At 50.3% G+C, this 13,827-nt stretch overlaps 1 protein-coding gene across 5 annotated transcripts in view; it reads right to left on the bottom strand.

The window, feature by feature from the left end:
- The window catches only part of Pdilt (protein disulfide isomerase like, testis expressed), a 35,571-nt gene that overhangs the window by 16,244 nt on the left and 5,500 nt on the right, over positions 1–13,827 (bottom strand). For all 5 annotated transcript variants that reach the window (XM_010610041.2, XM_010610044.2, XM_010610042.3 and 2 more), the window contains 2 exons: positions 5,995–6,201; positions 333–466 (listed from right to left, as the gene is read on the bottom strand). In XM_010610041.2, coding sequence (XP_010608343.2) covers positions 333–466; positions 5,995–6,201 — 341 coding nt within the window. The remainder of the gene's footprint in view (positions 1–332; positions 467–5,994; positions 6,202–13,827) is intronic.

A 13,827-nucleotide genomic window follows, 5' to 3' on the forward strand; every position in this document is an offset into this window, starting at 1 on the left:
TAGAAAATAAAGATATCCCTTTATTCTGTGATGTTCTAAGTGGAACCCCAAAAGATGAGTTTCACTACTAAAACCAGTTAAATAAGTCTGCCACATTCTCTTCCTTCTCTCTCTTCCTATCTTTGCCTCTTTTTACCTACCATCTCTTACCACTTCAGCTCCCATTGTGTCTTCTTCTGCTTGACCCGCAGAGCTCCCCGGGAAAATCAGCCCAGTGGATAGGGAAAACTGGGTGGGGACAACACCCCTGATGGAGACTTCTGTCCTCACCTCCTCCCAGACATAGCACGCTCACTGGTTCAGTAGCCACCTCCCTCCTCTTGACCTCATACCTGGAAGAAGCCAATGATGACCAAAGGCCTGGAGTTCACAAACTCTATCACCTGCTGGCTGTTGTTGAACAAAATTGCTTTCTGGCTAATTTGTCTCCTCAACCAAACCACCAAGGCTGCAGATTCAACCACTCCTAGAGAGAGAGAGAGAGAGAGAGAGAGAGAGAGGTGTTATCCTGACCTGGAGTATGGCTTATCTTCCCCAAGCTTGTCCTGGAGTCCTACCCACTGAAAGCCAGGGTCGGTGTCTCCATTCCATTTTTCCCCACCCTCTGAGGTCTTTACATTAGCAGCAGCAGATCAATGTCCCTGGGCTCTCGCCTAGAGCCAGACACGGGCTAGATGTGTTCAGCTGACTTATGTTAAAACTTCTTGACAACCACATATGGTATTTAGTCTCACTCTCCCCTTTCACAGATCAAGAAACCTAAGTTTCCACTTTCTGACTGCCAATCACCTAGTGAATTCCAGTATCAGTCCTGGGAGGAAACAGTCCTTTCTTTTGGACCTTCCAAGGTGACAGGAAAATGGATTTATGTCCTTGAAATAGAAATGAAGGACCAGATACCTCTGCAACTGTGGAAAAATCTCATTATCCCTCTGTGAGTCCAACTCCCCAGCCAAGACTCAGCTGCCCCTTCAGGTCATACTGTCCTGGCTTCTGTCTTGGCTGTGGTATGGAAGACTCCAGAATGCACATAGGGCTATGTCCAGATGCTAGGAGCATCAGTTTCATGTGATATCAAGCAATGTAGGTTATAATTTTATATAACATCATTTTATATCAGTGTCAGCTACAGAATGGAGCATCTTAAATGAATTTATGCAATCAAGGAATATTTGTTGTGAGTGGTGTTAGAATACATCCACAGACCTTTATTCATTCACTCATGTATTCCTTCAGTTGTCGAAGACGCATTAAAGGCCTGTTACGTTAGGTAGGTACGGGTGCTGTACTTAGTCCTGGCATGTGATAGTGCACAGAAACAATCACAGAACGCTGCTTTGCAGCACTCATTCTGCCCAGGGAGACAATCGTCAAATAACTACACAAACGAGTATATAATCCCACCCAAAGCAAAGCTCTGTGAGCTTCTCACAAAGGCACCTGAGCTAGATGGTAAAGTCAAAGATGGCTTCTTTCTGGAAGAAATCATGTAGGAGCTGAAAACTGAGGGATGCACTGGGTTAACTGGGAGACGAGGAGAGAGAGAGACTTCCTGGTAGAGCCAAGAGCCTCTGCAATGGCCCTGCATCAGGGCAAATGGCTGCATGGAATTTGATGAGGGTACCTGGAGTAGCTAAATGGACTGCAAAGGACTCTACTTTCAGTCAAAGGACTCTCCTTTCAATATTGTTGCTTGCACTTCCTAAGAATATCAGGCCTTCCAAATAACTTACAATAAAATATATTTACATGAAGAAAGGTACTCAAATGATAATGTACAGTTAGATGAATTTTCACAGAATGAATACATCCACGCAACTAGCACCAGGCCCCCAGAATTCCCAGCTGTGGCTCCACCAACCCTCCCTGAGCCCACCCAGGGGTGGCTACGTCTAACAGCCTGTATCTGTCTGCCTGTACCTTAACGCCACACACAAGGAGTCGTGGTGGGCTGGGCTTTTGAGTCTGGCTTTGTTACTCTGTAAGCTGCTTCCCTATTGCCCGTGTACTCAAAGACTGAGTTCCACTGTTGTGTCGTATTCCCTCGGGTGTTTCCCAATTCATTGTCTGTTCTCTGTTGAGAGCGCTGAGTTGTTTCTAGGCTAGGGCTATTGCGAATGAATTGTCTCACTTGACTCTGGCGGCCCTCTGTGGGGTGGATGAGGCAGGAGCAGATTTCTGAGCAGAGCTTCAGTGGATACACATGTGACCATTTAAGAAGCAGTGGTGAGGAGACCTACGGAAGTTCTCGTGAGGATGACACGGTGCTTCGTGGAGGAGAAAGAGGAGAAGGAGGAGGAGGAGGAGGAGGGGGGGGGAGGAGGAGGAGGAGGAGGAGGCTTTATGTCAGCTCAGACCTTGGTACCCACCCCACTGACTTCCCCTCTCCTCTGAGAATCCAGCCCCGAAGCTAAGTCTATGTCTCCGATGTTCCTAGGTATCTTTAAGAGAAAAACAGACACACAGGGAAACAAACTGTTCCTCTTACAGCATCTGTCAACCAAAATTATGTTGTGAGTGCTGTAAAAGGAATTGGTTTAGAAGTTCTGAACATGTGAAAAAAAAAAAAAAAGGTGAACAGAAACTCCCCAAGTGAGTTTAAACTTCTGGTCGTCAGAACCATTGCTCCACTCGCTCTGCTATCCACACTGCAGCCACCTTCCAAGCACACCGAGTTTGGAACCGCTGGCCCCTCCCACTGGCCTCCCGCTCCCTTGGCTCTCCTGGGCCAGCTCCTTCTGCTTATCCAAGTCTCGAGGTGGTCTCCTCCACTCTCTCCTGACCCTGGTCTTTGTCATATGATGCATTCTATTCTCTTTATTGAGTCTCTCACGTTCCAAAATTATTGGTGTAATTTTTCAGCTTACTTGTTCAGTATGAGCCTCAGCGGCTCCTAGGATCCCTGGTACTTACTAGGTGTTCAAGAAATCACCGTGGGGTGAATGAATGGAGTGCATGAGTCATTAGGTGAGCCAGCTTCAGGGAAGCAGATCTCGGGCCATCTTTGCTGGGTGGGATGCGTGAGCTCCATGCTCTCCTCTAGGTCTCAGGGGGCGGAAGTACCGTGAACGTCACCACAGCTCTTTCCCGAGCACCTGCAGCTCTCGCAGTGCCCTTGCAGAGCACCGGGCCTCATTTGGCACTTGGCCCTGAGCCAGGGGACACAGTGACAACTGAGGTGTGAATGCTCTGTCAATGATTGACTGGGACCACACTTGGCTGCCCATTTCCAGGGACCAGCTATGACTGCTTCACTGACAAAGGCCCTGGAGGCAATCATCGAGTCCCCCTCCCTATGAGGAGGGGACAAGAGCAAGTCTTCCACAATGGGTCCTTGGAGATTAGAAGAGAATGGGGCTTTCACCCAGCAAGAATTAAGCCCCGCTTGCCACTAACAGAGGTTTTTTGTAAAAGTTGCATTGCTGTTGATGAGCACCGTACTGTCTCCTCTGTGAGCTCACAGGAGCCCTGTGAAGGAAGCAGAACTAAAACTATTCATTCTATGTAGAAAACAAGAAATTGGAAGCCCGGACCTACAAGGCTTGTTCTAATTCCTGCAGCTAGTGCTTGTCCTAAAATCCGGGTATCCTGCACCCAGCCTTGGCTCTTGGTTTGGAGTAATGTTGACAAAGAAAGGAATAAGAGAGCTCAGCAGAATATGGGCTAGCCCCTTACCCTCTCTCACCTGCAGTGAGCCCTTGCAATTCCTTCAAACTCAAAAAATTATCAGAGCCTCATTGCTCTAAGCACTGGACTAGAGTCAGGAAACTAACAGTTTGTTAATAATAAACACATCTGCCATTTATGTAGAGTACAAAGTTGTGGAGAGCAGGGCTCAACAAACTTCACCCAGTTTGATGGCGCCATGTTTGATTTTATGAATAAAGCTTTTTTGGAACACAGTTATGCTCATTCATTGATATAGGGCTGCTTATATACTGTATCAGCAGAATGTGTAGTTGTCTCACAGATTTTCTAACTTATAAGGCCTAAAATATGTGCTACCTGGTTCTTTGCAGAAAACTTTTGCTGACCCCACTGCTTACTCGCTGGTGTGCTTTGACGAAGTTATTCTCCCTTTCTGTGCCTTAATTTCTCCATCTGTAGAAGCACCTTCTACACTGGGTTATTGCAAAATAGGAGAAGGTCCTGGAACAGAGTGCATGCTACAGAGGTGTGACCAACCCGGCGTCTTGCAAGCATTGCATCATCTTCCCAGCAGCCCTAGAAGGCAGATATTTTCACCATCTTCCTTTCACAGATGAGGAAACTGTGGTGCAACAAGAGGAAGTGACTGTTCCTCGGGCAGCTGGCAAGGATATGGATTCAAAGGGGTGTGCTGCCAGCCCCTATACCCTCTTCAGGGAATGCAAGTGAGAGAGGGCCCTGCCTCAATGGTGCTTCCAACAAACAGAGAGGGACGCCCGGTGAAGTGACAGGGAACCACAGATGCGGAGGAGCACAGAACAGGCCAGGCTCTTGAGCCGGGGTGGTCAAGGGAGGTGACAGCAAAGCCTCCTGCAGAGCAAGGGGAGTCCTGGGGTCAGGTTTGGGGGTCTCAGGAGCCTCGAGGACCTTCTCCGCTACTTCACTGGCAGTGTGGAGGATGCCACCAGCCACTTTTTCCATGGAGTCAGGTCTCGCCTGCCCCTCAGGAGGAAGGACACGCCATTACTGGAGCCACCCCACAGGCAAAGACATGGACACGGCAAACGGGGCCTCTTGTTTGCTTACAACCCTCCCTTAAAGCTACACATCGCGTGGGATCTGCAGGTCCTTGCTACTGAGAATCGTTACACAGCATCCAGCAGTGAGTGAAGGGACAGAGATTTCCCACCTCTGGCCCTGCATCCCCACCCTCCACACAGGTGGATCCTGAGTGGATCCGTCTCATGTCCCTCTCACATCTATTGAGAGAACTGTATGGCATCCTGAAGGTTGGGGTGGGCTGCACGTGGTGGCCCCCCACTTAGCTTCTTGCAATAAGACTCAATCAAGCCTGTTGGAAGTTGGCTGTATGCAAGGCCTGCCTGGGAACATCCCACTAGCATATCAGGGAGGCTGCTGCTAAGCTCTTTTGCATTCACCAGTTTTGTTATCCATCCATCCATCCACCTGTCTGACCACCCATCCATTTATGCATCCCTACATTTAACTTTTTAAAAATGAAGATATGCCATGCAAACACACTGGGTTCTCCACATATCCCCAACATCAAGACAGAGCTGGACACACGGTAGGTTGGCAATAAACAGGTATCGAATATACGGAAGGAATGGTGATGTAAGTTAGTACTGGCAGACACCCTGTCCCAAATCTAGCTTTTTTTCCTCATCTCCTGGTCTCCCTTTTGACTACCTAGTGGCCTGGAGCTCCATCCGGATCCTTTAAAAGAGGAGATCAGGGATGAGGAGTGCAATTAGGAGCTCCGTCTCTGGTCTCTGGTAGTTTATAAGCCACACACCCCACCCTCCACCTTCACCTCTTGGTGTTTCTGGAGTCTATCAGCTGAGATAGCAAGCTGTGAGAGAGGCTGCCATGTGGTCACCAAAACCCATTTCCTGGAGACACAGAGCTGGACATGTTTCTCAGCTTCTGTTGCTGCTGTGAGGGGGCCAAGTGACAGAATTCTGGCCAGCGGACGGCGAATAGAAGTCAGTCTGCCGCTCCCAGGTCATGACCACCACCCTGCCGAGCTCCCGACTTCTGACTCCAAATACGGCCTAAACATAGAGGAATGAGCAGGAGGCTCCTAGGCGACCAAGGAAGATGGAGCTGGGGATGGAAACAGCCTGGGTTGGGGCTGGGGATGTAGCTCAGTGCTTCTCACAAGCGCGAGGGCCCGAGTTCAATCCCCGGTACCAAAAGAAAAAGAGAAAGAAAGAACCTGGGTCCCTGAGAGGCCAGGTCAGTGAGCGCCTCCCTCCTCCAGCCTCTGGCTGCCCAGCAGGCGTTACATAAGCATGGAAGTGATGTGCCATGGAGCACCATTACCTTCGCAGCTGATGGGTTCTGACCTGTTGCCCTCAAAAAACAGCCTCAGCTCCGGAGCCTTCTTGATGAAGAACTCCTGCTTCAGCTCTTTCTCCGTGGTGATGTCCACTTTGCCGAAGGCGATCCCGTTCTTGCCCTTGCCCATCATCCGCACAGCTTTGCCGAGCTCTTCCGCCAGGTTCTTGGACTTCTTGGAGGACGAGTTGTCTGCAAGAGCAAACGGGAGGAAAGGCTAGTCCAGGCTGCTTCCCCACCCCGGCCCCGTGCCCGGGATGATGCCTGGCTTTTCCTGTACCTGCCGCTGGGCAGTGAGTTTCAGAAACGTGACAGGTCGCGAAATAGGACACTTTGGGAGATGTGCACTGCAGCTCTTCCAGATCAGTAACAGTGGGAACAATCCAACTTCAGACCACTACATCTCCCTGGGCTTTGTTTTTCTTTCTTATAAAATGGGGACTGTCGTAATGGCTCCTTTATAGACTTGTCAGAGACAGAGGCCATTTATGTAAGAATCGACTAATAATGCTTATTGTTTCTCTTGAGTTTTGCATGTATTACATTATCTATCCTTTCCAATAACCCTATGGGGTGATTGTTATGATGACTCGCAATTTTATAGATGAGGAAACGGGCAAAGCAAAGTGATCTGCTTGTTCAAAGCCACGTGACAGCGAGAAAACCTAGATATGAACCCACTCAGGGTGGCTGCAGAGTTCTGGTTTTCTGACCTCCACCAGGCCTGTGAAACACGTAGCTTAATGCCCGGCATGCAGAGAGCACACAATGCATTATAATCACTACCGCTGTTAACTGGTGTAAGATTTCTGTGGTCAGAAATTAGGAGGCAGGAGAAGAGGACAGAGAATCAGAACGGCAGAGAGAAGGCGCTCCTGAGCAGCGCCATCTGGCGGGATGTCCTGGAACTAGCCATGTGAATGGGGTCTCTCCAGCTGACCTGCAGGTAGAGGGCCAGGTGTGGAAGGTAGGGATGGGGCATATTATGATGCTCCTCTACCTTTCTGAACCCACCCCTTTGCAGGAGGGGTCACTGAAGCAATCTGACACGCTCCATAAGGGATCTGATGCTCTGATTCCTCAGCCACTCGGACTGTTGGGCAGTGAGACAGATGTACAAGGGAACAGCCGGCAGAAACTGGCACATGGAATAAACGTTTCTGGCTTAAATGGAGGAGACTAAAAGGCTCCTCTGTTTGCTTTTCTTCCTCCCAATAAACTTGTAAGACTGCAGACCCCCTTGCTGCCCCTGTTCTTCTACAGCGCTTGGAGAAAGCACAAATCACCTCCCAAATGAGGGACCATCCACAAGTCTTTTGTGGAACACAGCCCAGAAAGCTGGGCCCACCTTGGTGCAGACAAGGAGAAGGAAGCCTCGAGGTCTTACTGCCCATAACATTAATTTGAGATTCAACTCTCAGGACACCTGACTCCTAGATTCACACTCCACCTGACCAACCGGCACCCCCCAACTGCTAGCCAGCGACCTGCGCTCGTACAGAACCCAGAACACAGAGTGAATGATTGCTTTCATTAACCTCCCAATCGATGGGCAGGAGGGGAGGCTTCCTGCCTCCTCCATAGATCAACGCCTTGGCACCGCCTGCTTTGTCACCGTCATCGCCTTTGATACCTTCTATCCATCACCACTGGCAGGTGCTGGCCTTTCACCAGCTGCCGGACTGTGATCTCTCCTGTGGCTTTCTGGGAATTTGGGCTCAAAGTTGCTGAGTGACATCATATCTAAGGGCCGGAGCTCAGAATGAGAGAACCCCGCAGAATGGCTGCCCGAAATGTGGGGCATCTGGAGACTCGGCTCCAAGTCCCACCCCACCCCCAGGGGTCTGAAATGGAGGTGAAAAAGTCCAGGACAGCGGGAATGCTTTTGCCTGAGAAGTGGAAAGATAGGACCTGACAATGATGTCGTGGGTATCTGTTCATTTCACTCATTCACTCATTCAGCAAATCTTATCATATGTCGCGTGCCAGGCACCATTCTAGGCACTGAGGCTGATACTGTGGACACCCACATAAAAATCCCTTTTGTCACTGGAAAAGGCAGAAAATAAAGAAATAAAAATACATGCTGGGTCAGGTGAGAGTTGGACATTGGGAGTGTCCAGAAAATTGTTGGGTTTAAGTAGAAAAATTGACAACGGCCTTGTGGAGAAGAGTATTTTGATAAAGATAGAAGGAGATGCAGGAGCCACCCTTGTGGGTATCTGGAAAGGGAACAGCAGAGCAAGAAGGGCAAAGGTCCTGGGGGGGGTGTAAGACCTTTGGGAGCGGTAAGTCTGCTGAGTGTGGAGCGGAGCAGGCAGACGCAGCAGGGTGGGGGTGACACAGGGTCTCGTAGGCCATTGTAGGCATTGCTCCCCTTTGTTTGGAGCAGACTAGACTCATCTCAGTGCTGTATGAAGATCAGACCTGGGGAGAAACTAGTGGCCACAGGGAAACCAATTGGACACTACTGAAATAATCCAGGGGAAAGATGGTGGTGACTCAAGCCAGGGTAGTAGCATTGCAAGGGGGTGAGAAGGGACCGAAGCCTAGAGAAAGTTTTGAAAGAGGAGTTGACTGGATTTGTTGGTAGATTGGTTGTGGACTGCAAGTGGAAGAGAAGTGTCAGGATGACCCTCAGGTTCTGACCTGAAGAACTGGAAAGGAAATGATGGTGAGGTGGTCACAGTGGTAACAATGATAACAAAAATGTTTACAGCGCTGATTGAGCTGGGCATGGTGGTGCGTGCCTAGGAGGCTGAGGCAGGGCTATCGTAAGTTTGAGCCTAACCTGGGTTACTTAGCAAGACCCTATATGAAAATTGAAGGTAAAAGAGGGCTGGGATGTAACTCAGTGCAAAGTCCATGAACTCAATCCCCAGTACTACAAAAAAAAAAGTATTTATTTTCACTTATTATATCCATCTCTCTGCTAAGTGTATCATACCATTGTTTTCTTGCTTAATCTTCAGTATAATCTATGAGTTAGCTGTTATTAAAGGCAAAAAAAAAATTACAGACAAGGAAATGGGAACCCAGCGGTCTTACTGCTAGTGAGTTGTTAGCCTGAGATTTAAGTCCAAGGCTAGCTGACTCCAATTGACCAAACTTGTTATCTAGACTGAAGATGTCCCTTTTCTTGGAGAAGTAGGTGGGATGTGCTTCCTGTCTCCCCCATTTTAGGTGGCATCCATGGGAGCAGAGAGAAACTGCACAAATAAACCCATTCTGTGATTTATGGTCCTGTGTCTGGCATCTGTCTGTTTTAAGTTTGCTAATTGGTTTTACCTCTGAAGCTCTGCAATTTTAAATTTCAAGTTCTTAAAGGGGAAAGGTACGCATATACCCTTCAGGTCCTGGTGTGTACTTCTTGCCCAGACCAATTGGAAATCCGAGTTTGATCAGGGTAAGAAGACACTTGGGCAGGGCCGGCAATTTAGCTCAGCGGTTCGGTGGCCTGCCTTGCAAGCGCAAGGACCCGAGTTCAATCCCCGGTACCCCCCCAAAAAAAGAAGACACTTGGGCAGAACAATGCCCAGTGGGCCCTGAATGGGCAGGGGTCCGTTTATTGAGATTCTCACAAGCCCAACCTTCCTCGGGGCTTGGGAACATTTATGGACGCTCTATCCACTTTAGAGTGGTCCTAAATAAAGAGAACTTTAGTGCAAACTTGGCATAGAAATGCCCAGTAAGCAGTCGCCAATACGATGATAGGGTGAGAAAGGTCGGCGCGGCAGGTGCAATGAGTGCCACTTCTGCTGCCAGACCTGGTCTCAGATCTGGGCTTTACTGCTTAGCAGTTGTGTGACTTTGGGCAAATGAACCAACCTTCTGAGTTACTTGCCTCCACGTACCATGGGCGTAATGACGCCAACTGCAATGCCTGGAGCTCAGGTGCTTGCTAAAGGACCACGACACCTCGTCACCAGTGTCGTCATTATTGTTGTCATCACCATAACCATCACCAGCTCACCCTTACCACTGTCATCGTCATCACCGTCTCCATTTCACCTCTGTCCGTATTCCATCTTCATCGCAAACTCCATCATCATTTAACGTTTTCTCAGGGCAAACTCTCGCCGCCCGTGCTTAAGAGACAACGAGTAAACGATCCGGGAGACAGCTCCTAACAAGTCTTAGCATTCCCCGGCAAGGGTGGCTTTTCTTCCTTTCTCACCTCATAGGCTCAGGAAGGATGCTGCGGGTGGAGGGCGCTGCAGGAGGACCGACCCAGGATGACTCCCGCCGGTAACCACAAATAGCTCAGGGTAAAGAGCCGAGCACTCAGGGGCAGTGAGAGCTCGATCTGGGCCCGATCAAGTAGAGAACTCGTATTTATGCTAAGAAATTTGGAATTTTAGAAAACCATCGAGGTTTTTAATCGGGGTACAATTTGCATTTTAAAGAACTGAGTGCATTGGAGGCACAGCATTAGACCCTGCTGCAGTGGTTAGGGTGGGGAATGAGGAGGGTGGAAGTGAGGCAGCAGGAGAGGGGTGGAAGAACCGGGCCGTGCGCCTGCAGGTGATGCTGATTAGATTCAAGAATAGAGGGCAATCGAGAAGAGCCGTGATATTTCTGACTTTGACGCTGGAAGGCGGGATATGAGAAGGAACAGGTGGAGGGGACCAATCCAAGGTTCTGTGGTCTGTTTTGGACACAGGAGGCATTTGAGGTGGAAAAGTTCCCAGCAGTCATTGGCTCTCGGACGCAGAGTCCTGAGAGAGGAGAGAAGTTGGGTTAAGGAGTTGAGGGCGACTGGGGAGTCCCTGGGGTCAACGTCAGCAACACCCCTCCCCTCGGGAAGAGCGCATTTTCCCTTGGAGAAAAGCTTTTACAATGCTTTCCCCCAAGTGATTAATTTCTCCAAAGGTCACTTTAGAAGGCCTGCCAGGTTTTGAGAACTCATCTTGGAATTAAATTGTGTACTGGCAGGAACCAAAGAGTCGACTTAATGAGTTTAATTGAGCGTCTCTTTTCGATAACGCAGTCACTGCTGGGGTAGAGTTGGCTGCTTTGACATACGCACTGGTGAGAAGACTTCAAATACTTTAAGGTATTCAAATTGGTTGTTATCAAGTCCGATTACAGAATGGAAAACGAGTTGGCTCTTTCTGCAGCCTTGTGTTCAGTGTCAGTCCGCAAATCACAGACCCAAAGACCCACGAATTCGCCCTTCTACCCTGATTAAAACAAGGTTGCCACTGGCAGAGCCTTGTGGCCTCGTGGGCACCGGGCAGGGTCCCCAGCTTCGACCACCTGCTGCACCATTTTTGAAAAGGTAAACATGTGCAGAGGTGCTTACTGTGTGGTATGAAGTGTGTGGCCCTGAACCCTTCCATCGGGCGTTCAGGACTCCAGCGGTTGGAACCACAGCAGAACAAGAGAAGGTGGCTTGGGTTTCTGACCTGTTTGACCATTATCTTACAGTCCCACTGCAAGAGAGTGGGGCTGCAGGGTTCTCAGCTTTTCCTGGTGGAAGGAACCACTAAGCAGTTGACCCGAGTCCTGATGTGGATGAGGGATGCGGTGGAAATGCTTAGCCTCCTGGCAGGCTGCATCTCTCCTACAAAGCTTTGCAGTGCACTTGGCAGCAGATAGATGACACTTGGGGATCAAGGTGTGTGGAGGATTGGGGCTAAGAGAGGTTCATTAGGGTTTAGAATGCTCGGCATGGGGTCTTCGAAAAATACGGATGTCAACAACCACGAATCCGGGAGACTTCCGCTGCCTCCACCGCTCTGGCTAAAGACTGCACATCCTCTGGGGAGACTGGGTTTCTCTTACTTCCAAGCAAGCTGAAAGCTCTCAGAAGCACTTGCTGTGGCCTGAGCATCCGGGGCCCAGCATGAGGAACCAGGGCCACACCAGAAAGGCTGTTCAGCCGTCCGATTTAAGATCCAGCTCTGAGAACCAACTTAAGCTGTCACTTCTCCATGTTGGGGACCTGGGTGTGGAGTTCGGACTGCGGTGGCGCAGATCGTGTTTTACAGAGCTCCTTGTGCCTGGTGACATTCCCGGCTTCAATGGTAAAGTCCTTCAAGGCAGAAACGTAGACCCCTTTTCTCTGGGGTCCTACAGAGCCTGTCACAGCCTGGCATCGTCTAGAGCTTTGTAACAGTGGGATGAATATGAACACAAGGATACTCCATAACCCCAGCACTCTGGGAGGCTGAGACAGGAGGGTCACAAGTTTGAACCAAGCCCAGGCGACACAGCAACTTAGCAAGATCCTGTCTCAAAATGAAAAATTAAAAGGGCTGGAGAAGTAGCTCAGTGTGAAGGCCCTGTGCTCAATCCTCAGTGCTACAAACAAACAAACAAACAAACAGAAACAAAGCCAACAGCCTATTAGGTGTCCCCTCAGGTCTAGCTGCTGTGTATCTGAGCCCACTACTTGGCCACCGCAGATCAGGAGGAAGGAGTTGCTGCTTCTCTAGATGAGGACACCGGTGAGGGCCATGACAAGGGCATCTGCACTGATCCGCACGGTAACGCAGCCGATGCTCAAGGCACCACACTCCCCGCCTGGCCGCCGGTAAGGGAGGTCAGAGCGTGCAAAGCCGCTTGCTAATATGCAGGCTGGTCGGTCGAAGCCAGGCGTGTGCGCCCGCGAAGCTGACCGGGTGCCTGGGAGGGGTTGTGGCCAGCAGTGACCAGCAGAGAGGAGGCTGGTCGATCCCAGCCCATCAGCCCAGCCGGAGGACAGCAGGGAAATTGGGGTGGAGGGGTGTTGGGGAGGGGACTGACACCAAGAAGGGCAAGGCGGCTGCCCTCCTCGCCTCTCTCCTCTCGAGGACTGGGCACGCAGAAGCAGGCCTCGCACCGACACAAAGCCAGGCATTTTCTAGCAGTAGCCCTGAAGGCAGTGTCCGCACCTGCTTTCTTCACCCCCCAAATCCTTGCTTACAGTGAGTGGCACGGCCTGGGGGCAACCCCGCTTGTGCTGTGTGACCCTGGGCAAATCAGTTGGCCTCTCTGAGCTTCTTTATCCACAGCTGTAAAGGAGGGAGGTGAGCAGCGCCCCCATGCTGGGCAGCAAGGACTGAGGACTGAACGTTTCCTGAGGTGCTCAGGAGGGCGCCTGGCATGTGGTGGGCTCCACAGTGTGAGCGCTGTCAGGAAAACCCTCACGTGCCGTCCCGATTCTCCATGTGGTGTCATTGCCCCCCAGATGTCTGCAGATGCAAAGAGCAAAAGTGGAAAGGCAGTCACATGATTCCCAGACAGCAAGCGTGAAGGACTAGCGCTCCCTTTAGCCCGTGAGCTTGGGCCTAACTGCCGTCCTCTAGTGCTGTCGGGGTGTGGTCCAGGAACGTCACACTCTTCCCTGAGTCTTCTCAACAATCCAGCTTGGTCATGACGGTTCATGCCCATTCCATGGAGGAGAAAACCGAGGTCCAGGACAGTAGAGATAACCTGGAGGGAAAGCTTTACCAGCTATGACCATCGTGGGAACCACATGTGACATGTGATTTAAAAAAAACAAATTTATCGGAGTAAAAGACACGTTGTCATCAGTCCACCTCACTCGGGACACACGTGGCCCACCATTCTTGTCACTCTGTGGAGCGGTGCTGGAGTCCTCTTTGGTGAGGGTCTCGGCTTGTCCCGGACCCATTCGAAATGGTTCCCTTTCGCAGTCATTTTGACTTTGGGGAAGGCTCGGGGTGCCAGACCAGTGAATAAGCTGGATGGGGACGCACTGCGGTGTTTTTACAAGCCTGCCTGTTCATCGAGTGGCACTCAGCAGCATTTTTGTGTTTTCTATCACACCCTGTAAAGACGCTTATGAAGGAGGACGCTCAGAGCTGCTTC

Source organism: Fukomys damarensis, unplaced genomic scaffold (assembly GCF_012274545.1).
Source record: "Fukomys damarensis isolate Sample0158 unplaced genomic scaffold, DMR_v1.0_HiC HiC_scaffold_34, whole genome shotgun sequence".
In the NCBI taxonomy this organism is placed as follows: Eukaryota; Metazoa; Chordata; class Mammalia; order Rodentia; family Bathyergidae; genus Fukomys; species Fukomys damarensis.